The sequence below is a fragment of the Ochotona princeps genome, chromosome 2, assembly GCF_030435755.1.
Source record: "Ochotona princeps isolate mOchPri1 chromosome 2, mOchPri1.hap1, whole genome shotgun sequence".
NCBI classification, from domain to species: Eukaryota; Metazoa; Chordata; class Mammalia; order Lagomorpha; family Ochotonidae; genus Ochotona; species Ochotona princeps.
The window spans coordinates 90992090-91019691 of NC_080833.1; the positions used below are offsets into that span (position 1 = coordinate 90992090).

Consider the following 27602-nt stretch of genomic DNA (forward strand, 5'->3'; position numbering starts at 1 on the left):
AATATTCAAAATGGCTTGCTGGCCATATTTTAAATTAAATATAAGCCCATGGGATTTCGTTGTCATGGGCTTAGCATATTTAGACTTGTGTCAATATCAAGAGTCAATACAAATCTAATGTTAAAACAGTCAATCTTACTTTAAAATTTTATAAAAAAGATTTTCTTTAAGCATCAATCTTTTAGAGTCATCTGAAACCTCCCAAACAAACTCGATCTAAGGAGATTTTCATTATAATTGAATCTGGAATTGCAAGTTGGACTGTGCAAGACATTAAACAATTTAACAAGCAAGCAATTTAATTAAATTTCTAATTCACTTTGGATTTCACTGTATCCTGCAATTAAAAGGTTTCATGCTAGTATCAAGTATTCAGAAGTCAGGAGAGCCCTGATGAAAGTAATCTACAAAGTCAATAATAAGCAGTATGTTAATGTCAAACAGATGGTAGAACAACAGGCCTTCGTGCTAATACATACTGGAGGCTGGCTGAGGTTTCCTCCTTGACCCCAACACCACTGGCCCTTGGACAGAGGATGGCAACTTTTCAAGGCAGGGTTATAGGAAAAAGAGGCAGATACAATTACATGGGGAAGGGTCTCACTAACATAGGTCTACTCTGAGGGAAGAAGAATCACCAGAAATCAAAGGGCCTGGAGTACAGCCTCCGTTCTACTAGTTGCTACTCCCATGGCTTGGGCAGGTGATTTTTTGTAGACAAAGTTACCCTTGGTTTGGTGATACAAAGTCTGAAATCATGTAGCATATAGATACTGGAATTGTTCTATTAACATGATGGAGGCAAGGGGGTGGTATTTTTCATGACATCTAAGACTCTTAATATGGCATCTTCATTATGCTGCCCTAAATAAAACATTCTATATGGACAATCTCAAATATATATATATTGTACAAAGGTACATTTACATGTGTGTATAACATAACATGTCCTCAGATCAGGTGTTCTAAAGAAAAGGTTAACACCGAATTCTTAGCCACTTCAATTAGTTTAGTGTCACAAGCAGAAAGAACCCTTGGCTAATATAACCAGATACAAGGCAGCATCTTAACCATGAAGTCACAGTTGTCATTTCAATCTTAATGCCTTCCTACCTTGAAGGACTCAAAGTTGGTTCTAGTTTATTATTCCTATGTTGTGCAGAAAATCCCTTAGGTTGCATTATGATGTTTCTTCTATTAAATCAAAGCCCTGTAAAGCGGTGTAATTTTTCTCAGTCTGAAAGACATTGAGGTCAGGATAATTGCACAACTCAATTCAAACTCCTACCACAATTAAACAGGCAGGACATAGTTTTGCCTTAGTAAACTACACATGACCTCAGGTCTATTTTGTTATGTATGAAACACTACCTTCAAGCCAGTCAGTTTTTAAAATGCACAGACAGCAACAGCTTTAATTTAAAATGCCGGTGTTCAATATGTCAAAGCTCAAATATTCTCTGGGAAGAAACTTTAATGCATATATATTATTAATGTACTATCAGAGAACAGATCCCTGGGTTGAATCTGACCAATGAATCATTTGTCAAAGACTATATAAAGCAAATATGGTATAGGATAGTAGATGAAAGGATTTTGTTGCTAGTTGCTCTTGCTATCCAAGGGAGAAGACGCAAAGGGGAAAAAATCTAAAGCCTGCAGTTTGAGGTTAGGAAACAGGAAACCTAAGATTAATAAAACATCAATTTTATTCTTTACCAGTCATCTGGACAAGAAACCCTTTCGAGGAAAGAGTGGCTGCAAGTTCTGCATGGCAACTGAGGGAACAGAAGTGCATCTCTGTCCCACGATGAGCTGTGTGGCTCGGGCAGCTTACTCCCACTTTTTCCCCTTAGTTTCCTTATTTGCAAAAACAGAGATAAACTTATTCCATCATAGCGTTTGTGAAGACGTAAACAGTTATCAAAAACAGCATTGTGTTTGTAATGTTAACATCAGCAAATGTTAGTTCACTGGATTGACACAGAAGGACTGGAGTAATATTTTTGCTTGCTTTAACTTCATAAAAACAGGATAACATTTTAACTAAAAGCATTTAGAAAGAATGTAAATTTAGGGCATTTGTGAACTTTGAAACCATTTCATTTATCCAAAGGATGTCTTCTTTGTGTAGATGGTAATGATATAGACATATAAAAATGTGGAAATCATGGAACAACCAAGGACTGGAATATTCTACCCAATGCTGGAACAGTTAATCCTAAATTTCTCACAGAAAAGAGCTGAGAAGAATGTCTGCTATTCTAATAAATGAAAATGGGTCAAACATACAGTTCAGACAACCACTTCAAATCTGGCTCTTCCAGGAAGCAGCAGCAGTCAGCACTTATTCCAGTTTATCCCAAAGGAGGATGACGACAGTGTTATCACACTGTGTTCATACTTTCAGTGACTTGTGTAATTAACATCCAGTGCTCCCTAAGTACTGCGTGAAAACCAACACATGTATTTAAGACCCATCTTAATCCACCCTGATAGCTGGCCAGGGTTTAGTCTCAGACCATGTGGATTTTTCCTGCAATTCCTTAACTCCTAAAGAGAGAGCCAAAAAGGACTAAAATATTCTCTCAACAACAAGAGGAAAATATCGAGGCAAGTAAAATCAAACATTTACATAAATCATTTCAGGTTTAATCCTCTGATAAATTTAAAAAGGGATCAAAAATCTTGAAATAATATGTAATTGAAGACTTGATTTACTCTAAGTCCTTGACACTAAAATAGCCGACAATTATTACCATCATGCATTTTTTTATTATTTGATTTTGTAAAAAATACAAACTTCTTGTCTAATGGCATCACTAAAACCTAAGTGGAAAGTATTTAAATTCCAAACACATTTATCTCAGGCATAAATGCACTATACAAGAATATTTCTTATAAAACAAACTGAGGGAAACTTTCATCTTTTATGAGTGCCACCATAGGTATTCCTGCCATAAATGAGGCAGCATGGTGTGAGGGAAAAAGACCCACATTAAGATTCAAGTTCAGTCACTGCCACTTTGAACTGAAAAAAAATGCACATAAAATACTTAGTTTCTTTTCTGATTTTTTTTCAAGGCATAATGCACCCTGAATCTAAGGTATTATCCAAAAACATTTAGGAAACTATATATGAAGCTGTAAACATACTAACATGAAGTGATAAAACTAGGAACTTTACTTCAAACACGCAAAAATCCTATGTACAATTAAATCAAATTTAAAACTGATGTCCAAGCTTGTTTAAAATGCTTCTTTTGGTTTTTGTGGGAACAGTAGGTAGAATTCACTGCATCTGCCCATAATTTTGAGTTAAAAATGATCATCTAATTTAGCCACACTTTCACAAAATTCTGATCAGCATTCAGTTAAACTTGTTGTGAAAAAAAATATTCCTAGATTGGGCCCGCGTGATGGCCTAGGGGCTAATGTCCTCACTTTGAATGCACCAGAATCCCATGTGGATGCCGGTTCTAATCCCGGCAGCTCAACTTCCTATCCAGCTTCTTGCTTGTGGCCTGGGAAAGCAGTCAAGGACGGCTCGAAGCCTTGGGACCCTGCACAAACGTGGGAGACCTGGAGAAGTTCCTGGCTCCTGGCTTCAGATTGGTGCAGCACCAGCCATTGTGGTCACTTGGAGAGTAAACCATCAGACAGAAGATCTTTCTGCCTCTCCTCTCTATATATCTGACTTTGCAATAAAAATAAGTAACTCTTTAAAGAATCTTCCTAGATGAAGCTTCTTTTCATTTTCACAAAACATATTTCAAGTCTGGATGTGAAGGGATAAACATCCTCAAGTATCTACAGGGAAAATGGTCAGACACATCCTGTTTGAGCCCAAGAAGTGGGAATTGGTAAGTTTAACTTGAACAGCTAGCCTTCAAATCATTGTAAGGAAAAGTTTTCTACAATGAGAACCCACCAAAAGTCCAGAGGCTACCTGCAGAAATGGGTGTAAGAATGGCTCAAGAAATGAACAGTTGCAATATAAAGAACTTTAAAGTCTTCTTTAGACAGTTTATAAATTTGTCAAATAGTATACCTTGTGAACATTTTGATCACTATAAAAATATATTCAAAATCTATAGGAAAAACACAACTATAAGTAAAGTAACTTTTCTAAAGGCAAAGTGAAATCTGTATTTTCCCTAATCATTGGAAGCAAAAGGCATATATTCTTCTAACAATCTATTTTTGATCCTTAAAAACAAAGAACTAAAACCTGTCCCCCAGTGAAGTACTTTCCCAGGTCAAATGCTTTCCCCACACCAAAACAACAGGTGACAGAAACTATTTCATTACACCTTGCAATTTCTCACTACTTTACATTTACATCATAGTGCTGATTTTGAAAACAAAAAAAGCTTTACTAAAACAAACTGCATAGAAAAAGAAAATTCAACATTAAAGTGAGGGTCCTTCAATAACTTTACATATTATTTTCATCTATTTTTTCCAAGAACTTTATCGAGGATTCTCATACACCATTTGTGCTTAGACCCCTGATCATCCAAGAGATGCTCAATAAATACAGAACTACAGACATAAAATACTTACTCTTATTCACAATTCTATCAAGTGCAACTTTCTAATTATTTATTTGGAGGACAGGATGACAGAGAAAAAAAGATAGAGAGGGGCAGTGGGGAATGGGAGAGACAGAAGAAAAAAAACAAGATTTTCCACCTACCATTTCACTCCCCAGATGACCATAACGGCCAGGTCTAGGTCAGGCTAAAGCTGGGAACCAAGATTGCAATGCACATTTCCCATGAGGGTGGAAAGGGTCCAACTACTATTGGGTTTCAAAGTACATTAGAAAGGTGCTGAACTGCAAACAGAGGAGTTGCTCATAGAGAATGCAGGCCTTGTAGACTACAGTGTAACTTACTTCACCACAACACTGGCCCTTTAAGTATGACTCTCACTTTAACTAGAATGCTCTTGCTTGCTGGCCCATGAGGAGAAAAAGGAAGCTTGCCCCATTGTTTCCATCAGAAAAGCTGTCAATTCCATTCCCAGCCTATTTTGTGTTGCACAACATAAAGTGGTAATTTCTTCAACTGAGTAATTTCTCATCAATAAATATCCTAAAAGTGGTACACATGATGTTAACCACTGGTCTTACATCTACAGGGTCAATCTTCCTTCCTATCATTGAATTCACTGTGGATTAATTTTTTTTTTGAAGCAGCAGCAGCCATGTCTTAAACTGATTTATTAAAATGAACAATCCTAAAGCAAACACACTCTGTGTTAAACTCTACACTACCCATACAAGCTGGATATAGTACAGGGGTCATCGCTGCCAGGTTACACTCTCCTAGCTGCACTATATTCATTAACCAAAAGAAAAATCACAGCTCAAAGTTCTATTATGAGGGGCCAGGGAAACAAACACTAATTCAGCTGAACAACTCTTTTTGCGTTTAGTTTAGAGTAACACTTTTATGTTAGTGGAAATTCAGGTATCTATCCTTCATTCTTCCTCCAGTTCTGTGATTTTCCTTCCTTGTAAGCGTGTTCAACAATGTCAGAAAAAAATGTCAAATAAGTATTAAATATAACAGAAAAATGAAAGATGTTGATCCCCACTAGACAGTAACAAGAATACTATTTAATATTTACTAACGCTTTGTCATGCATGAAATGTTTTCCCATGTTTCCGGATCAAGCAGGCTACTAACAGACTCCAGTCCATGACAGCTGTGATTTTTCTGAGCACTGTCCCGTGTCCTACTTCCTTTTATTGCTGCCAGTACAGCTCCCCATACTGACTTAACTGCCAATTTTGAAAGGTTATAGACAATACATTAGATTCAGGCAGAGTTGAGCTGGCTTCAACTTGGGAGATTAATGTGGATAGGTCAGCACCACAGGACTCAGCTGAGCTCAGGAGCAAAGCATTGCATCAGCATGGATCATATACCCCCAAAAAACACAAATTTTTCATGTTAAAAACATAGAAGCCTTTTCAGGACAAAGAATAAAAGCTTCTTTCCACAGAAAATGATTTCCAAAAAAGAAACAAATAAGGCACAGGGTGCAAACATGGAGATGATCTATTCAAGCTCCCAGTTTCCAAGCAGACTCCGGACACTGAAAGATGCCAAAGCAGGTGCCACCAGTCAAAATGTCACACGCCCACAAGGCTCATCCAAAAAGGCTCGTCCTCTAGCCAACTCCTGACTCCACCAGACTTCCTGTGCACCTTATAGATTTCCTTATAGTGCACTCCAGGGAGGAAATTTCAGAATAAATATCAGGCACAAATGGCATTACGGCTGGAAAGAAAATGCTTCAAGAGCACAAAAGGCATCACTGATTAAAGCTGTTCCTTGTTGATGTGGTTGCCTACTGGGTAGAGAAAAGCTTACCTTGTCGCAGCCACTGGCCTGGATTCAGTCCTTTCTAATAAACCATGTAATAAAACTTAATGAAACCAGAGACCAGAAGTCACAGAGAATCAGAAATGCAGACAGAGAAACAAGGAAGCAGGTAGACTTTGAGCCTTTCAGTCTCAGCAGAATCTGGGCCAAGCTTTCCCTACACCTCTTGGGACCAAAGAGGCCCCAAAAAACATGTATTTTCTGCAGTTTTTCATGCAGCTGGTTGAAATCAATGCTGTTCTCAGGAACCTAGGAAATGTGAAAACCCTTCTCAGCTCCCTACGTTTGACCCCAAGGATCAAGCCAGCCTTCCAAGAGGAAACACTAACAAGAGGCCCAGAATCAAACTGGGTGTTCTCCAAACACCTTACAGAAGCATACACTCATATGTGTAGGCTGAAGCTAGGAAATAATGATACCAATCTGAAGATTTTCAAAACATCTAATGCTGCCAGTGAAGGAAATGAGTCTTTCAAAGTCTCCCATCAACGACTCCACACTGCACAGCATCTTTGTATGACACCTCTCTCCACGAAGGAATGTTGTTAATACTTTGTCACACAATGGAATGAAAATTCCACAGAACAGAACATTGCTTCTTTTCTTGTCTTGTCAGACATGTAAAACATTTCAAATGTACATAGCAGGTGTGTGATTTAAAGGTGAAGTAACTGGTTGGGACACACACATCCCACTAGCAAAACTGTTTGGGTTCACATTGCAGCTCATGTTCTAATTCTAGCTTCCAGATAATGCAAACCCTCAGACGCAACACTGGCAGCTCAAGTAGGTGAGTCTTTGACATTCCTGTGGGCGACCCACCTTGGATACCCTGTTTTGGGATTTGGTTTGTCCCAGCCACAACTACTGCAGTCAACTGGAAAGTGTGAATGAAAATTCCCCTGTCTCTCTCCATGTCTTTCAAACATGTAAGAATTTTAGATTTGCAATTAAATGATGTGAATTATGTACCAGGTATTATGCTAAGACAGATAAAGTACAAGAACATCATCACCACAAACCCTGCTTTCTCAGCTTCCCAGCATTTAACATCTAGTGAAGAAACACACATTAAATAAACAGATGGATGCACCTCATGGCAGACCCCTCAGGCCACCATCCAGCCCAACATTAAATGTACACAAAGCAAACAAACTGAAAACTAATTCCAATCAGCTCACAGAAAATTATTGAACAGCTAAGTGCATTTATTGATGTATATACTGTATTTTAATAATAGTGACTTCAGGGGCCCAGTGTTGCAGCACAATGAGTTAAGCTACTACTTTTCATAAGACATCCTAACTCAGAGTGCTGATACCATCCCCAAAGCTCTTCTTATTCAACTTTCTAATAATGTGCCTAGGAAAGCAATGGAAGACAACTCAAGCACCTGGGCCCCTGTCACCTACACGGCAGAATCAAATGGAGGTTCAGGCTTCTGGATTCAGCCTGGTCCAGCTCTACTAACTGCAGCCATTGGAAGCCTCATCTCTGCTTCCACCCAGAGACTCTGCCTTTCAAATTCACAGATGTTAAAAATAATTGCCTTTCACTAAGCATTCCAAAGCATACAAAAGGGCATGTATCTCAGAGTCCACAGACACTATCTCAAAACAGCCTTTCACCCTTCCCAAAGCTTCCAGGGCCTCAAGCACAATGAAACCCACAACTTTCTTTTTTTCCCCAGACACGTAAGTTTCTCTTACCTGATACCTAGCTCCTTGTAATATCTCCCTAATAAGCAAAAGGGAATCTTCAGTCTTTAGGAGGATACAGGTAAAACAGAACACCAGGATTGATGGAGGGAATACTGTAACACCATTCTCAGATCATTTGTATCTTACCATATAGCTACAGCTGTCACAGAATGGGATTTTGAAGCTAGTAATAAGGGGCAAGAGAAGTTTCTAATTTCAAAGTCACTTAAAAATCATTTATTCAGATAAAAATGAGAGTTACAGAGAGACAGAGAGGGAAAAAAAAGATTTTCTAGTTCACTCCCCAAACGATGCAATGGCCAGGGTTGGGCTATGCCAAAGGCAGGAGCAAGCAGCTTCTTCCAGGGTTCCCACATGAACAGTAAGAGCCTAGGTACTTGGGCTACTTTACTTTGCTTTCCCCAGGCCCCACAAAGTAACCTTTAGGGTCAAGAGGTACAGTATGCAATATCAGCTATCTAAAAAGAAGAAAGTATGCCAGGCAGGGAGAGCTCATCTGAGTGCCTGCAGCCCACGCATTTCCAGGAGGTAAAACTACAACCAACAGGGCAAGGGGGGCGGAATGCATGAACTTTATGGCTGCAAAGAGTGGCAAGTGGAGGGGACACAATCAGGCAGGGCCTTCTTGAGTCCTGCTGAGAATCTGATATCATCCCAAACACAGTAAACAGCTGATAAAGGTTTCAAAGTAGGGCAGAACATGAACAGATCATCATAGATGCTTTGTGAAGAACAGACTGACTAGGCTATGATACGGTATGTAGATTAGGAATCTAGAAGGTTTAAATAGCGGAAGGGCCAAGAGACACAACAGGCAAGGAGTCAGACACTAAGGAGACAGAATACCTGTGACAGAGGGGTTCTATGTCAAGGGCAATCCCTGGGCCTCCACCTCCTGATACTTAAGTAAACAGGAATGGAAGAAGAAATGATTTGGACAAAAATATGAAGAGTTCAGTCTTAAAATTTAATCCATTATACAATAAGTAGATATTATTAAATTTCAAAATAATATTTAAATTCAATTGCAAAAGTTCCTTCATTGTTAAATGCCCAGGGCTTCCACTGGTGTCTGGCAACAATGCAAGGGCTCAATAAATATTTGCAGAATGAATGAAATTTCCTCCTGTAATTTCCTCTCTGGTCTTCGAAATATCTGAGCAATATCTTTGCATTAAAAGAAATTATGTTTGATGAAGCCTAATTTTATTTTCAAAACGTGCAAAACATGCTTACTGCTTTTGTCACACAAACTACAGCAAGGAAATTTCAAGGCAATGTTCTTGCCTAGGAGCCTCAGTTTGAAGACAGTGCTTGGAAGCACTGTTTATTTTACCTCAGATTAAAGTTTTCTCTTGAATTCTATGGCAACTGTAACCTTAATTGTGAGGGACTTCACATTCCTCCTGAAGGTAAATGGACAATACTTCGGAAAGTGTCACTGTCCTTCAGATGAAGTGCCATGTGTGGCCTTTACGGCTTAATACTTGCCACCATCCACCACATCCCGTTTCTGGCACGCTTACAGGGAAGCAGACCTCAAGGCTGACCCTCATACCCCACGACTAACATGACAGTACAGCCTAGCTCCAGACACCTTCCTCAAATCTTGCCTGGATTTCTAACCCCATATCCTCATCTCTTCTCAGCAACTGGTTTACTCCCCTGGGCTGATATTTCAGCAAACATAGTAACCTCTGTATGATTCTCTCAGGTTAATGCACTACATATCACTTGATCCATACAGTACATGTTTGGCATGCAGTACATAGTCAAGAAATCTTAAATTGCAGCAGTAACAAAGGAACATACATTGATTTAAAAAAGGGGGGGGCCTTTTCTGCTCAAGGGAGTGAATGTGAATCATTAGAAATTTCAAGATTGAGTCTGGTCATTTAGCAGCGAGAGGACTTTTCATTTCTCTTCAATGAACTCTTCTGAATCTAACATTCTCCACCACAGGATAAACTTTTATCTTCCCTCTCAAGGTTACCATTCTTTAAGGAACCTTCTTTAAAGGATAGTTAATCTATTATTTCATTTCTTTATTTCACATTTTACCTAGTATTGACTTGTTTGGGGGATGGTCTCCACAGTAGGAAAGCAAACAAAAACCCTACAACTTGCTAAGTATAGCAACATCATGAACAAAGAAAATCCATGAACTGAGATCCTCAATGCTGCTGCAAATGATATCACAACAACTTTGTACAAATGAGATGAAATGCTCCTGTGATTACTAGTGTCTTTTTTTTTTTTTAAGATTTATTTTATTTTCATTACAAAGTCAGATATACTGAGAGGAGGAAAGACAGAGAGGAAGTGAAGCTGCCGGGATTAGAACCAGCGGCCATATGGGATCAAGGCGAGGACCTTAGCCACTAGGCCACGCTGCCGAGCCCGATTACTAGTGTCTTGAGCTATAAAATGGGCATGACAAGATTTGTCAAGTTAAATCTAACAGAATTCATGAAAAAACACAGAAGAATTATGCAAAAAAAATGATTTCCTAACAACATTTTTGAACACTGCTACAGTACCTGCAATCACATTTTACAACATTATGCACACCAGTTTAACCCAATAAAATATTTGCCGTCCTATTTCACAGATGAGTAAATGCAATTGTGAGAAGCTAGTGACAAAAAGCCCTTTGGGAATAAATAAAACTCAGCAGCACATATCAATCAGCCTCTTAAAGCTATAAATATATTCGAGTAGGGTTCCCAAAAAGACAGCTCTGGAACATTCTTGGCTCAACAATCCCAGCAAGAGCCTCAACTCTACACACTGTTATGCATGAATAAGAGCCAGCAGAGAGGGAGGGAGGGAGGGGAGGGAGGGAAGGAGGGAGGGGAGGGAGGGAAGGAGGGAGGGGAGGGAGGGAGCGAGGGAGCTAGAGTAAAGAGGAAAGGGAAGGAGAGATGAGACAAGAGGGAGGAGAAAGAGGGAGGGGAGGGAGGGGAGGAGAAGGGGAGGGAGGGGAGGGAGGGGAGGGAGGAAGGGGAGGGAGGGGAGGGAGGGGAGGGAGGAAGGGGAGGGAGAGGAGGGAGGGGAGGGAGGGAGGGGAGGGGAGGGAGGGAGGGGAGGGGAGGGAGGGGAGAGCAGAGGAGAGGAAGGGAAGGGAAGGAGGGAGGAAGAGAGAAGAGGGGGGAGGGAGAGGAGAGGGAGGGGGAGAGAGAGGAGAGGAGAAAGGGGAGGGGGAGGGAGGAAGGGGGGTGGGAGTGGAGGGGAAGGGAGGGAGGTAGAGAGAGAGCCTTCTTCCAATCCTACACAAGCAGATCACTGCTGCTTTGCTTTGTTCAGTCCTTCCTTGCAGAGATTTGAAAAGTTCAGATGTGGTTCACTGCATATTTTAAATGGTAATGCCCCAAGAAGGTCAGAGAACAGGATTGCTGAGCCGAGATGAGATGAGATGGGGAAAGGACAGAGACTTAGATGTAGGCCACCTCTGGGGAGATGATTTGTGTTCACCAGATACTTATGGCTTACTGGTGTTCCTGGGTTTCCAAGGACTTTGTTTTAAAGCCCTAAGTGAAAAAGCGACTTTGTAAGTGCCTTGAAGATGATTCATAATTATTTAAATAACAATGAGCCTCCCGCAAAGCATCTTCATCTTCTGTAAACAGAAATGACAAACCTTTCATCCCTTTCAAAAACATTAACTCTTGATTTCCCACCACCCTCTCCACCATTGCCTCCCTTGGCTTTTCAGAGTTCCTTAAAGCTGTACCCTGGAGGATTCCAATACTCAGAGACCAGTGTAAATGCTCAAGGTACAGGGAAGAAGCTGTCCTATGGAGCTACCCAAGGCGGACCGTTTCTCAGGTATTTTCATGAATGCTGCAGTTTTCTAAGCTTTCTTTTATTCTCCATGATTTAAAGTAAGTACTGGGACTTTAGATAATGGATTAAATAGAAGAAAAAAATGAATCGTAAGCAAAACCTTAGGCTTCAGGACTTATATAGGTTTTCCTATTTTCCTGAGCATAAGACAGGCAAGAGTTGTCTTACAGAGCTGAGAAGGGATATAAGGGCTTTTCTACATAATGAGCTTCAAAACAGAGAAAATGAAATAATGGAATATTCTGGTGTGCCTGATTAAAATTCTGATTTTTACTTTATTATATAGGGCATAATCTCCACTTATAGAAGAGTTCAATTTCGACTTTAAGCAAGTCTCAAAAAAGGTTTTACCTCTCATGATCTATACAGTCAATGGAATTCTAAAATACAAAACCCATTTCTAGTGAAACTTTTATTATACTGTTCAGATGCTTAGAAAATAGTCAGATTAAGAATCTCAGGTTGCTACTGTGCTGTAATCATCCTGGGATGAAACTATTCCAATCCAGCTGTATTCCTGAATGCACCAAGAGGAAGGCAGTTGCCTATAATCATGCATTCCTCCCTTCTTCTGGCTAGAGAATTTTAACTTTTAACCAGGTGTTGACCTGAAATAAAGAATATATTTCCCAGCCTCCTCTGTCAGGTGTGAGTACATGAATCAGTTATAGAAGGTATTATATAGCATAAGTCTGAGCTATTTCTGCAAAGGATCCTTAAAAACAGCAGATCACCTTCTGCTACCTGGGATGGAGATGTAGCTGGAGTTCCAGTAACTATCATAGGGTACAAGGTAACAGACTGGAGGATAATAACCAAGGAAGAAGCCAGAAACCTGACTTGCTCATGAGACCTCCAAGAGCCACTCTAACACATCTTGTCAAACAAACCCAGATCATTTCACGTGAAAGACCAACATCTAAGCATCTGGCTCATTAACTCTTTTATCTAGGGATGAGCCGTTTGATTTATGGAAACTGAAGAAAACAGTAATTGATATGTCTATCAGATAGTGAAGGAGGATAACTGCTTGGGGATAAAAAAAAATCTTGCTTTCTTCTCTGAAGAAACTCCTGCAGCCATTAGACTTCCAATCATTCCCCCACTGGAGCCAAGGCTTGTGATCAGCTGTGCCTTTGCACATCATTACTAATCTCAGCATGCTACCATCCAACTGCAGCTGCCCAACTCCAGGTGCCTCTCTAAGAGAACAAACTAGGTTTATCACGTAGCCTACTGTCATTGAAAAAGTGGATAGAGGTCAGCAACTTCATCACTTGTGTCCCAAAGCAAACAGATCCCTGCATTAAGGTTAACTACACAAAACTGCCAACCCCATATACTTAATTCTTGTCCTTAATATCAATAAATTTCAAAGACTATCACAGAATATGATGCTCTATAGTTTTATTAGTAGCCATAACCATAGTAGGATGCTGAATACAAAGCAGTACTAATAATAGCAACAGATATCACCTTGCAGTTAAATGCCATGTGATTACTATTTTATCATTTGGCTGTGAATAGAAGAGAATACAAGAGTACGGTGCTGATACTCTCTGGAATTTGGAATCAGCATTGCTTCTGCAATGAGGTATTGTGCAGATGGGGTAACTGAAGCTCTACCAGGGATGTGGAAGGTGTGGCCTGTAGGCTACATAAGGCCCACACATCATTTGAACTGGCCCTTCCAAGGCAACTTAAGCAGGACTCGAAATTCTGTAATACTATAAGATGAAATTTTCATACGGCCCCTGAATGGTGTTCTAGGTAGTCAAATTGTCCTTGACAAAAGAGAGGTTCTTTATCACATAGCACGTGTTGAAGAGCTATGGCCATGCAGACAGATCATGGTAGTAATTATTGCTCAGCCTAGAACAGTCTATGAACCTAAAAATATTTTGGCTGTAAATCATGCTTCTCAAAATATTGAGTAAAATAATCATACAGGAATATTCATTTTTCTCTTCAGAGATACAGTAAAATATTACAATCTTACCTCTATTTTATTACATAAGCACTTCCTAAAAACAAGCAAACATTACAGAATTTTTCAGCTAATGTTAATGCTGGGAGACAAAAGAAATAACCGAATCGTTTTCCTTTTTAATCTTGCTTTTTGTTAAGCTTCACTTCATAGTGACCTGTACATTGTCACAACAAGGATCATTACACACCTTTTAACCCATACACACCAACACTGAAAAACAACTAGAACAATGTGTTCTTTGGTAATTACATCTCTGTATGCCACCCTTTTGAAACAAGCCTGATTTATTTTCTACCTCTTTGTTGAACTTCCTCCTCCTTTCAAGAAAAGAAAGCTGAAAGAAAACAAGTCCTTAAACCATTCATTAAATGCATCAAGCAATTCAGCCAGATTCAAAGAATAAATGAATTAAAGCAAAGGGAAGATAAGAAAGGTATTCATATGTATATTTATTGTGTGGGAATATGTCTAATTTAAGGATTCATATTTTAAAGCATAATAATTTCACTGAAACTTTAACATTACAATACTTTCTTAGACTGGTAAAAGCTGGAGAACTAAAATACTCCTATGACAATAAAGTCAAACAAAAGATTAGAGCTCCCTCTTTCTTCTTTTCTGAGAAATTCACCAAACCCTTCCAAAAGGAAAGTTAACAAACAAGCTGACAGCCTGGCAGCACTCATAGGCATGGCCCTCTTTGCCTCTCACCAGTATGCCTCAGGGCTGGGGAACACCTGACCCATAAACTGGATAAGGTACACAAAATCCTTTGGTCTGGACCAGCCAAGACAGTCACAGGAATAGAAATTCAGTAAATCTTTAAGTAGCAGTTTTTAGGTTGAAAATTTTGAATGACCTGTAAATGATGTTATATAGAGCCAACAAACCCTTGGGCAGGAAAAAGACTCCCACACAATATATGCTGCAGGCATCAGACAACACTGGTTCCTCATTCTTCATAGCTGATTTTAACAGGAAAAGAGGCTTTCAAAAGTAGAAATACTCACAAAGCCATTTCGAATTGCTCCAGCCATTTTTTCTTTAAATCTTTAGTTTTGCAGTAAAATTCCAACCCATTTTGTCCTTGGGTATGGATGAGATAGAAGCCATAGGACCACTGTTAAAATTAATATTCTTTGAGTTAATATGAATCTTAATAGTACCACTATGAACATCCCAAATTCCTCATCACATTAACAATACAAAAACTGGGAACAATCCAGTTTTTAATATAACCAATTTCATGTCTATTTTCTGTATCAAATGTATTTTATTGCCTTCATCCTTAGGGCACTACAGATGATCAGATCAACCCAACACTGCCCATTTCTCAGAGGTGTGCAAATGATCAATATCTAATTAGATAAGCCATCTCATATTAACAAACTAGCATGTTTTCCTAAATATTCAAAGTTATGTGTAAATAAGTTATTCATTTCCCCAAAGTCACCTTTTTATTTTCTTTATCAGTTGTAGGGTTGTTGGCTATCTTGTACTGCTGCAGATCTATGATCTCCTTCATTTCATAGTTATCGCCTTTCCTCTTACATACAATCACTGCCAGATCAAATAAGAAGATATGCCTGTGAAACAAGAAGAGATGAGAGCAAAGAGAGAACAAAGCAAAGGAAGAAAAGTTGGGGGAATGAGATAAAGAAAAAGTGATTTAAGTAAGCCACCCAAATTACTTTCTTTTCATTAAAGGCAAGAGGCACTGCTGCGTATGGAAAGGAATGAGGGCACTGACATTATTAGGAGTTGTCTGTGTCCCAGCACTACACTTTTCCATGGGGACCTCACTGTTCCTTTGGTCCGACCTGTGAAACATGGACAGGATAAATGCAAAATGGACCCAGCAGAGTTAAAAAAAAAAAAAGACTGTGATAAGCCATAATGTTTATTTAAGAGTACTTATTATTTAAAATTATAAAACTTACAGAATTAAGGATAACTAAAGCAACTAACTTCTCCTGAAGCTACTAGGGACCATAGAGAATGCCTTTTAAAGTGTTGTTTGTCCCTCTCATGAACAATGTCTCACTCAGTTAAGACCCCCAGGCCCACTTGCTGGGCAGGTATTGTTATCTTCCTCTTCCTGAGAGGGAGATTGAGGTTTAGAGATCAAATGCTCAAAGTCAGAGCTGACAGGAGCAGAGCAGGACTCCCTCTCAGATCCACCCTTCAACCCTGTGCCTCCACCCTCTACGCTGCTCCCCATGGTTTCATGGACCATCTACAATATGAACTGAGTGGTGAAAGGGCACACAGCACCACTGAAGTTACAGTGAAATCTGCATGTTACCATCTCCATCTTTTCAATTAAAACAAACTAAGTTGAGCAAAGAAACAAGATTTATATTGCTATCATTCAACATCCAAGCTTGTGTATTTCATAACTCTCAGTGATTAATATAAAAACTTGTCTTAACACAATGATAATGATTCATTCACAGAACTCTAATACTTGAATCACATGTAAAATTTGAAGTATATGGGCATGTGGCTCCTAGGTGCTCCTGCAAAGACAAGCTGAGGTAGAAGCAAGAGCTGATGGTGCCCCCTGCTGGCTGACCCTCTCCTTTCCAAAGATTCTAGAAAATGGCTATTTATGCCACAAAAAGCATCAGTCGGACAATCAAATATAATTAAAAGACTTCAAGCTACCCTTGCTAACTTCAAGTCTACCCACAAATTTTTCTTCAATAAAATAACATTACATTCCTTCACTTTCAAGATGTTTCTATGAGTTTTTAAATGTTTACTTAGGACTTTTTTTTTCCATCTGCTGATACTAATTACTTAGTCTAAAAATACACTGCTCTTCTTACCTTTCTTGCTTTGTGTGCTTGTCCAGAGTGGTTATCCGAATTTCACCATCTCCCTGAGGTCGTCCAAAGAGCAGAACTGGTTGGTTCTAAAATATAAAACGCATGTCTCCGTTTTTCATAATATCATTTAGCAAAAACAAAAATATTTACTTGCGACAACTAGGGTCACTCTATTACAATTTTTACTTTTTTTACTTTTTTTAAACACTCTACAAAGCTTAGGTCTGCATAATATATGAAGGTACCTCAAAAATCACACAGGAAAAGAAAACAATGCCAACAATCTTCAAGTCTTTGTATGGCCTTTTCCATGGAATTAAAAAAAGTTGAATCAAATACCCTCACAGTTTTACAAAGTGTATTTATAATATCCAGAAAAATTTAATTTTATTTATAATCCTATGCAAGTTGTTAGCTACCCAAAGAAACAACTGAAAGAACCTGAAATCTAAATAAATAACTGGAAGAACATGAAATCTAAAGGAACAAGCAACTAATATTTTTTTTAGTATCTACTGCAAGCTAAGTGCCGTAACAAGTGTTAAATTATATAGATGCTTTCTTTATGGAGCAGACTGCTCAGTGGAGAAACACTCAGTAACAACCATACACAGTGGTCACGAGGAAGGAGGTAGGTTGGGAACCTCATACAGTCTGGAAAATCAGGGATGGATTCTGTGTACTAAGATCCCAAAAATGAAAAACTAAGACTTAACATTAAAAATGAAACATTTCCCCAACTACAATCAAATTATGTGTGTGTAAATAATATGGCCACCTACAGTATAACTGCTGAGGGAAGAGACTTGATCAAAAATCGTTGGCAATACCTGTCACAAATATTTCCACTTCAATAAAGGTCAGTTATTGAACTATTATCAAAACACAAAAATTCCTATCAAAGTCCCACAAACTAAGGAAATTAAGTTTCCACTATAAAATTCATTTGAACTCTTAAGGGATCCTAAAAGCCAAAATAACCTTGAACAGAAACACTGTTAGATGTCTCATACTTCCTGAATACAAAACTGATTACAAATCTATAATAAACAAAGCAGTGTGGCAGTAGCACACAGGCAGACATAGGGACTGGCAGAATAGTAAAGAACCAGACAGACGTCTTCACAAGCATGATTCAACAATTTTCAACAGGGTGCCAAGAATATTCAAGGGGGAAAGGACGGTGCAGAAAGCTGGGCATGCATATGCAAAAGAATAACACAGCCCTTCCCCTTATGTCCAATACAAATATTTATAAATATAAAAAATTAACATCAAATGGCTCAAACACTGAAGTGAGTGGGAAGTCTTGAGATTCTGGATTTAGCAATCATTTCTTCAATCAACAAATTAGATTTGATCAACAGTGCCAAAGGACAATGCACATAAGTTTGTACAGAAAATGAGTCTGAAGGGGCACTGATATTCAAGATTTAACTACGGAATTCCTACCACTCTACTGAACAAATTAATATCAAGTAAACAAATTGATTTCAAAACAGGCAAATCATTTGAACAAACACTTATCACAAGGAGATATACAAATGGCCAATTAACATAGGAATAAGATTTTCAACATCATTAACCATTTATGAAATGCAATTCAAAGCTACAATGAGCTACCACTTTATACATATACATATTAGAATGGCTATAATCAAAACAGACAAACAAAAACAGAAAACAGCAAGTGTTAGCAAGAGTGGAGTAAAAATTAGAACCGTCGTGCACTGCCAGAAAGAATATAAAATGGTGCAGCTGTTATAGAAAATAATACGTCAATTCCTCAAAAGTTTAACAGAATTGCCAAACAACCCAGAAATTTCAAGTCTGGGAATATAATCAAAAACAAATGAAAAGTTTCCCAAATACATACTGACTCCCCTTGTTTCCGTAGCAGAATTATCCAGTAGAGTTAACAGGGGAAGTGACCCAATTGTTCAAGCATACATGAATGGATAAGTAAAATGTAGTACACAAGAAAAAATTAATGCAAAGTTTGACACATATTACAACGTGGATAGTCAAAGACAGTATGCTGAATGGAACAAGCAAGTCACACAAATATGTGATTCCAGTTGTATGAAGTGACCATAAAAGCGAAATCCAAAGTGAGTGTTGTTCCCATAGAAGCTTGTGAAAAACCAATTGGAAGTTTCTAAAGATGAAAAGAGTTCCAGAAATGCCTGATGGTTACATAATACTGTAAAGCATACTTACTGACACAAAGGCATTAATTTCAAAATGTCTATACACTTAACATTTGCAGAGTTTACAAATTTAAAAATGCTACAGGGCCGGCGCTGTGGTCTAGTGGCTAAAGTCCTTGCCTTGAACACGCCAGGATCCCATATGGACACTGGTTCTAGTCACGGCAGTTCCACTTCCCATCCAGCTTCCTGCTTGTGCCCTGGGAAAGCAGTCGATGACGGCCCAAAGCCTTGGGACCCTGCACCTGCATGGGAGACCTGGAAGAGGCTCCTGGTTCCCGGCTTCGGATCGCACAGCACCGGTTGTTGTGGTCACTTGGGGAGTGAATCATCGGATGGAAGATCTTTCTCTGTCTCTCCTCCTCTCTGTGTATCTGACTTTGTAATAAAAAAATAATAATAAAATAAATCTTAAAAAAATGCTACATGGCTGTCCAGGCAATACACTAAAGACTTCTGAAGAGCAGAGGATGACGGGAGATTAGGAATAGGGATGTAGTTTAATCTTAAAAGACTCTGATAAGCAGTAAAAAGTAGACATTCCAGACTCAGAGGATTCTGGCCAAAGGCAGAATAAAAATACAAGGCAAATTGTAAATAGTAGAATAAAATATCCACAATGAAAAGTATGAAGTTGAATTGTCTCAGAAAAACCATTTGAGTCCGGAACACTGACAGCCTTTAATACCATGACAAGGAACGCCGGCAGAATCCTGAAAGCAACAGAACACCTCAACAAGTCTTGGAAAAGACGAATGGAAGAGTCAGTTTGGAACTGTGAGTATATATAGAGGTGATTCCGAGGTGATTCCAAGGTACTGTGGGTGTTGAGGTGGCAGGCAATGGGTCCTCAACTGGGGATGTGCCTGCGTGTGTGTGTGAGGAACAGGAGACAGGGCCAATATGTTCTACCAAAAAACAATCCTAATCCACCTCTATTAGGCACTGTCCAAAGGTAAATCAGACTTCCATCTTCCCTTGAAACCCCTAAGGCAGATTGCCAATTAGCCTGCCACTAAGGCCATCTTGAGACACAACTCAGACTTACACAGTCCTTGACTTGACTTTCACCTGTTTTGCACTACTGTCACAACAAAAATCCCAAGACAGTATCAGGCAGCCCTCAGAGCCCAGCATTCTTTCCAAGCACCTTGAACTTTCAGCTTTTGGGGAATACATGGCCCTTGCCCAGTTCTGAATTTACTTTCCACCTGCCAAGCATTACTTCCCCATCTCATCCTGCTCTTTCTCCGACAGGCTTCTTCCCATGTAGGTCTCAGTCAAAGGACAAGTGACTCCAAGGACTTCTCCCCTTATATTCTGCCCAGAATCCAGTTCAGAGCATTAATCTCAACATACCATTTTCTTTCCGTAAGGATTTATTTATTTCAATTCAGAGATACAGAGTGGGAGACAAAGTTCTTTCATCTGCTGGTTCTCTCCCTAGAGGGCCACAATGAGAAAAGCGAAGGCCAGGACAAAGTCAAGAGCTTCATCAAGTGTCCCTTGTGGATTAAGGAGCTCAAACACTTGGCTATATTCTGCGGCCTTTCCCCGAGTTATTATAGGGAGCTGGACAAGAAATGGAGCAGCTGGGACAAGAATTTGTGCCTAAATCAGATGCCAGCATCACAGGCAGAAACTTTACCCACCTACACACTACACTGGCCCCAATGTCCCATTTTAAAATGCTCTCTTCTTTTCTCCTTCAGACAGCCATCTTATTCACCAATACAGTCCTAGTCCCAAGTACAGTATCTGGCACACAGTGATCATCTGTTAAATGTATATGTAAGAGGAATAGGAAACTGCCATTATTACGTGGATAAGTGAGGGAAACAAAAAAAAATGGAATCCAATGCTTACAGTTCAGTTCAGAAGACAGCACAACTATAAAGTGAGGGACAAGCGACAGCAAAAATGCCTGGACATTGACAAGTCACAGGTGCCACAAGACATCTACATCAATAAGGCCAAACAGAAGAATCATGAAAAGACCCACCAACAGCAGACACTTAAAGGTACACTGTCTCTTCTTCACTGACTCCTACAACATCCCCAATCTGGAGATGAGGGGAAGTTGGAAGGAACAATAATTACATACCAAATTTTCTATAGATAGCTGAAACTGTTTAATTTCACGAAGGGTCTCATTATCTCTTTTCACTTCATTCACATACTGTGCCAAGTCCTAAAGAATAAAGAGAAAGATACAAAAAGAAGGCAGATGAGAGAAGAGATACAACGGTTCTGAAAGAAAACACATCATTAATTCCATTAGTGGTAAAAGTAACTAACACAACTTTTTTGTGACAATAAAATGAACATTCCATCAATCAAAGCTGCATCTCGAAGGCAATTTTTAAATGTCTGGAGTGCAGCTGGCAGGATGCAAGAGTTGTCATTTTCCACACCCCTGAGAAGTCATCATGTTGAGGGGCTTAAGAAACAACAAAATATGCTGCTGTGCACAGTGACAAAAAAGAAAATAGGTCAGAAGCTTGAGAATGTCAAACCCATTAGGAACTGATCTTGAGAAAAGTACATTCTTACACAGGTGAGAAGAAGGGCACTACCAAAGGATCAGCAGGGAGGACAAAGAAATGCAAGGTAAGGCAACGCCTACGGTAAGACCATTTTCCACCAGCAGCTCCTAAGAGTGCTCCACCCAGACCACCTGCTCAATTTCAGTCAATCAAGGAAAAATAAAGGAGAGGTGAGGAGTTAGACACCCTCCCCCCAAAAAAGAATTAAATTGAGAGGGAAAAAAAATAGCAGCTGTGTTTTTCCATGTGCTTTTTACCTATTTCAAAATGTCTCTCCTCATATTTGAGGAAACATTAGCTAATCCTCCCAAACTGTGGCTGGCTATTTTTATTACATGTGCTCCAGATTTTCCTGTTTTCTGAGTTCTTTTTCTTTCTTCTCTGCCCTCTTAAATTCATGGGCACCAGTAGGAGCAGGGCTCTGAAACAATGGTTCCTAACTTTGCTCTAAATGGAAGCCTTATTGTCTGCAAATGGAACCTGAAAATAATTTTTTTTAAAGCCAGAAAATTGGGATAACTTTGCTCAACCAGAAACTTGGAATGACTTGGTTTCTAATATCAGATAATTGTGTGATACATTTTGCTAGGGATGCTAAAGACATCAATAAATACCAGAACTGGAATAGGCTAAGGGAGCTGGTTGTGCTTTGCTCCATATTGGGTCATACAATGTTTTTCTTTTGAGAGAAATTGGCAGTAAGTTTTAAGTTTTGGGCAATCATGCTCAAAGTCATTTTTGTTCATTATAACACAGAAACTGGGGTAAAAACATAACTGTCTTTATCTACTTGTAGTTGTTTAAGATTTATTTATTTGAAAGGCAGAGCCACAGAGCAAGGACAGACAGATTTCCCACTGCTGGTTCACAATCTCAATGGCAGTAAAGGCAGGAACAGACCGGGTCAAAGCCAGGAGCATCTTCTGGGTCTTCCCCAAGTACTTGGCCATCTTCTACAGCTTTCCAGCAGAGAGCCGGATTAGAAGTGGATGAGCCCAGACTGCCCTGCTGGCATGGCAGGCAGCGGCTTAACCGGCTACCACAATGCCAACCCTTACTTACAGTTCCATACCGAAATCCCTTGTACTGACACAAGCTTCCACCAGGGTATGCCTGACAGCCAGCCTTACAGGAGGAAGGCAAGTCCTACCAATGTTCTGAGGTCACCTGTGGACCTACTGCTTACACGGGGCAACAGTTTTCTCTTAGTGATCCAGAAAAGAATGTGAAATAAAACTGTTACATTAAATCATTGCTAGTGGTTATCAAATTATGCTACACAAAAATTACTTTAATTAATGTCTCTGTTGTATATGTCTCTAATAATCCAATCTATGCAAGGATATCTCCATTAGTAAAATACATCCAGCCGTCTCCAAATGTGTTTTATATAATCAAATGTGCTTTATATGAGTATATCATGGATTTGTAGTAGCAGCTTAAGAAGTTTTTTCAGGCAAGAAAAAAAACAGCATGAGCAAGTGACTGATTTACAGCCTCACCTTCATCGCATCAAGAGCCAGCTTCAAATTTGTCTTCTCCAATGGATCAGGGGTGTGTTTAACCAGTTCCTAATTTGAAGATACATGGGTTAGTGCTACTTTCATCAGATTAAAATGAGGATATAAGAAACCTTTTTTAGAAATGTCATTACTGTCATTAATGCTATCCATGTGATCCACCTGCCATAAAGAGGCTTCATTTTCATCCAAAATTTCAAACTGGAAAGAGACTGAGCAGATACCAAACTAACAGAAGACACACTTAGAAATATGCTTCAAAAGGTGAGTCTAAATTTTATCTGTCCCCATTACACAGATACCATCATCCAAGTGGTGAGAAAGATCTCCTAATGGCTAACTGAACAGGTAGGGTTTTTCAATCACATCTGGTTTCCCAGTATGTTTTTGAATCCCTCCTAGACATCAGAATTTTATGTTCCCTTCTGATACTGCTGGTATTATTAGTTTGTTCATCTTAAATCTCTACAAATTCTACCTCAACCACTGTTTGAACATCAACTATTAACTAATTGGGCAGCTATTCTGTCCAGTGGCTACCTCAGGCTTGAGTCCCAGACTCATACATATAGCTGAACAGCTCTACCCATTATCTCATAGGCCTCTCATATCTAGCATGCTCAGAAGTCAATCCATAGCCACCTATCACTCATCATTCTTGTGAATGTTTCGTTGAATGTCAGTATTTCCCCTGTGCTAACTACTTAAGCAAAAGTCTGAAAGTTATCCCAAATTCCTCCTTTCCCCTCACGAGGCCCTGATGTTGCTACCTTTGATCCTTCCCATTGAAACCACCTGATTGGTCCTACCTGGCTTAAGTCCTTGTCCTTCTCAACCAGGGAAGCTGTTGGGCTCTGTTTCTGGCTGCCTGTGTTTCCACACAATATTCTATGCACTCCTCATGATCTTAATGCTGCAAATCTGATTCTTTTTCTTTCCTCTTCCACTCTAACAACCTATATTCTACCAAGTCTAAAGCAACAGTAATTCTCAAAATACATCCTGGCATGTCATCATATCAGAAACGTTGCCTCTCCTGACACAGTTCTTCCTCTCTGATCCACCTGCCAAACTCTTACTCATTCCTCGAAGCCCAGCTGAAAAAAAAATCACTGCTCAGGGAAGCCTTTGTGTAGGCCTCTAAACCTGTTGGGCACAGTCACTTATAACTTTCTACAGCCTCTTTACCGTCTATGTGGCAAACATACTGTCAGTAAACAGCAGTACACACTTCATTTTTTCCCTTCTAAATTCTGAGCTTTACCAGTGTACGTCCATTTTTATATTCTGAGTGAACAATACTATTTTTGGCATATGCGAACCATCAAAAATCTTCAATTCAATAAAAGCAGTATTTCAACAAGGAAATGGTATAACAAATCTGTCAACATTGTTCTTCTACTTCCATTTTTCGCCTCTTTTTCTTATTAAATGAAACATTAAATTACTCTTAAGCTTTCAGTCCAGCACTATAAAATATCCTATTTTTATAAATAGGTATAGTCCAGTCATCATGCATTTCCAAAATTATTCCCCAAAGTATGAGAAGTGTACAGATTCATAATGACATTCGTTCAACAAAGTTCTAGATACCCAAACAGCTTATTCTTCACTATTTAGAGAGAAAAACATTTCTAGAAGTTTTGGCTATGTGTGCTACTAAAAATAAGACTTCATATTTTAGAAAGTGATCATGGAATTACACATACTCTTAAGATGTGGAATATAAAAGAACTCAAGAAAAATTATGGGAAAAGGTTTACTAACTGAAAAAAGTCATTTTGTACTTTCACATGTCTATAAAAATCTTCTAATTATCAAATACACTTTTAAAGAAAATCACACCTTCTAAAATTTTTAACCAATATTTAAGTACACAAGGGTTACAGATAAATTATCTGTTTTGGACATGTTTTCAGCTCCGCCAAGCCTCGTGAACTGATTGCATGAGTCCTCCTTATTAGTTTCTCATAAAATTCAATTTCAGTTGCTTTGAGTTTAGATCTCATAAATGTTTTAATGTATTTTTAAGGAATAATCAGTGTTTGAATTTTTCTGATTTCTCAGAACAAAAATAGAGATGACTAATAATTGTGCGGCTACAGTTCAAGAAATTTAATATTTACAAAGCACAAAGCACAGCAGACTCAAAATTGTATTTCACATATAGGTAGTAGATCTTCTTAAAATGACATTTCACAAGCATCAGCAAGTTGACAGACTAATACAGTACGACATTTCTTTGAGGCAGAACTAATGAGTCTCCTGGTGTAGCTATCAAATTAAATTTATAAGACTCTCCACCCTCATTAAAGGACTAACCATGGAAACCACAAGCTTTGTGGGTTATAACAAGAATCACTTCAAAATAAATGGAGTCTTATTACAATTTATTAGGGTACAAAGCAATACAGAATGTGGCACAATTCTCTTTATTGTTGTAAGGCAAAAGGTCTAACATGATTAATCTGCCAAATTCAGATGCATTGAGATACTAATAAGCAATTACTGGATCACTGCTAACTATAGAAGACTTGGTTGAAAGTATTTTTATTTGTTTTGCCTTCTTTTGTAAGTTGGCTATTTTTTATAGCTAGTGCTATCTGAAGGACGCAAAATGTGTGTGGCAGCCATAGTACCATCTTTGGTGTAACAATAAAATGGTTGTTCTCACTGTTTCCAATCTAGGTATAACATTTTAAAATTTTATAAAAGGGCCTGGCACAGTAGCCTAGCAGCTAAAATCCTTGCCTTGCACGTGCCAGGATCCCATATAGGCAGTTCTAATCCTGGCGGCCCTGCTTCCCATCCAGCTCCCTGCTTGTGGCCTGGGAAAGCAGTTAAGGACAGCCCAAACCTTGGGATCCTATGCCCCATGGGAGACCCAGAAGAGGCTCCTGGCTCCTGGCTTTGGATTGGCTCAGCTCCGGCCAATGCGGCCACTTGGGGAGTGAATCATAGGACAAAGATTTTTCCTCTGTCTCTCTTCCTCTCTGTGTATCTAACTTTCCAATAAAAATGAAATCTTTAAAAAGAAAAAAATTTACAGAAATAGGGCCCAAAATATGGGGTATCTGCAACAAAGTTGATTTTGCACTAGTATGTCACTGAACGCATTAGTGAGTGATAAGCAAGCAGTTCTATATGCCACATACCTGGAGGAGCAGGTGATACTTCAAAACACGTTGCATTGGAACCACAAGCAAATCTCGAAGGGTAAATTTCCCATTGTTTGCTCTCTTTGAACATTCCTAATAAAATATTTTTAAATGGTCAGTGTTATCAAGGGGAGTCATACATAATAAAAGATGCAAAGGCCACAATGCAAAAACGCTAATATGCAATAAACATTGTTACTTTCCTTAATCATTCTCTACATAACAGAAGATGTCTTCAATTTAGAAACAATCTGAGTGCTTCAACTCCAAATATGAAGCAAAAAGAACTGCTACATTTGAAAATTAAGCTCTCTAGAGTAACATCATGGTCCTTTTGTGTCTTTCTGAACTTAACTTTACAGTGACAAATGCCACAAAGCTTCCCCAGTGGGCATGTGGGCCAGTCTCAAGAAAAGTGGCCACAGCACAGCACTATGGTGCAGTATGTTAAACCATAGCCTGCAACATTGGCATACCATATCAAAGCACTGGTTTGAGTCCCAGCTTGTCAACAGCTGAGTCAGATCCCTGCTACTGCATCTGGGAGTTCAGTGGAAGATAACCCAGGAAGAACTTGGGCCACTGCCACCCACATGGGAGATCCAAACGCAGGTCCAGGCTTCTGGCTTTGGCCTGGCCTAGCGCGGCTTGGGGAGTGAACTTGCAGAAGGAGTATCTCTCACTCTGTCCCTATCTCTGGGGCACTCTGCCTTTTTAAAAAATCTTTAAAATGGGGAAAATAAGAACAATAAAGATGGTCTACTCATCAAACCTATTTTGAGCCTTGGTTGATTCAGTTCTCTGCAACTGCCATGTGCTTTGTCCAGCCTCAATTAAAAATCAATCCTTCAGTAAATCCCAAAACTGTGTTGTGTGTGTGTGTACATCTCTACATGCATCTGTGCCTTATGAATCTTATGAATTAAGGGGAGTCAGTTTGAAAAATCTGCTAGAGTACAAACTCTTACCTCCTCTACATTTAGCTTACAAATATTGATTTGCTCACTCTTGACAGTAACTATAATTTTGAGGAACATACTGTACTTGGAATATCAAAGCAAGAACAATATTTAGCAACTATTCAATGTATGACTTCACAGAAGTAATATTTATGACTTTACTGTTTCTAGTAATGTTAATGTGTCATTTAGGATAATAAATGACCATTAAAGACACTGTCTTGAAGAGCCAGTACTGTGGCTCAATGGGTTAAGGTGCCACCTGTGACACCAGTATCCAACACTGGAGTGCCAATTTGAGTCCTGGACACTCCACTTCGAATCCAGTTTCCTCCCAATGCACCTGAGAAGACAGTATAAGATGGTTTCAGTGCTTGGACCATTGCCACCATATGGGTGTCCAGGATGGAGTTCTTGGACCCA

General features: G+C 39.1%; 1 protein-coding gene across 2 annotated transcripts in view; it reads right to left on the minus strand.

Moving 5' to 3' along the window:
* VAV3 (vav guanine nucleotide exchange factor 3) overlaps positions 1-27602 on the minus strand; it is a 371921-nt gene that overhangs the window by 154105 nt on the left and 190214 nt on the right. For both annotated transcript variants that reach the window (XM_004581990.2, XM_058659743.1), the window contains exons 10-15: positions 26218-26313; positions 23045-23113; positions 21101-21187; positions 16787-16872; positions 15409-15541; positions 14966-15075 (exon numbers count right to left, since the gene is read on the minus strand). In XM_004581990.2, the coding sequence (XP_004582047.2) occupies positions 14966-15075; positions 15409-15541; positions 16787-16872; positions 21101-21187; positions 23045-23113; positions 26218-26313 (581 nt within the window). The remainder of the gene's footprint in view (positions 1-14965; positions 15076-15408; positions 15542-16786; positions 16873-21100; positions 21188-23044; positions 23114-26217; positions 26314-27602) is intronic.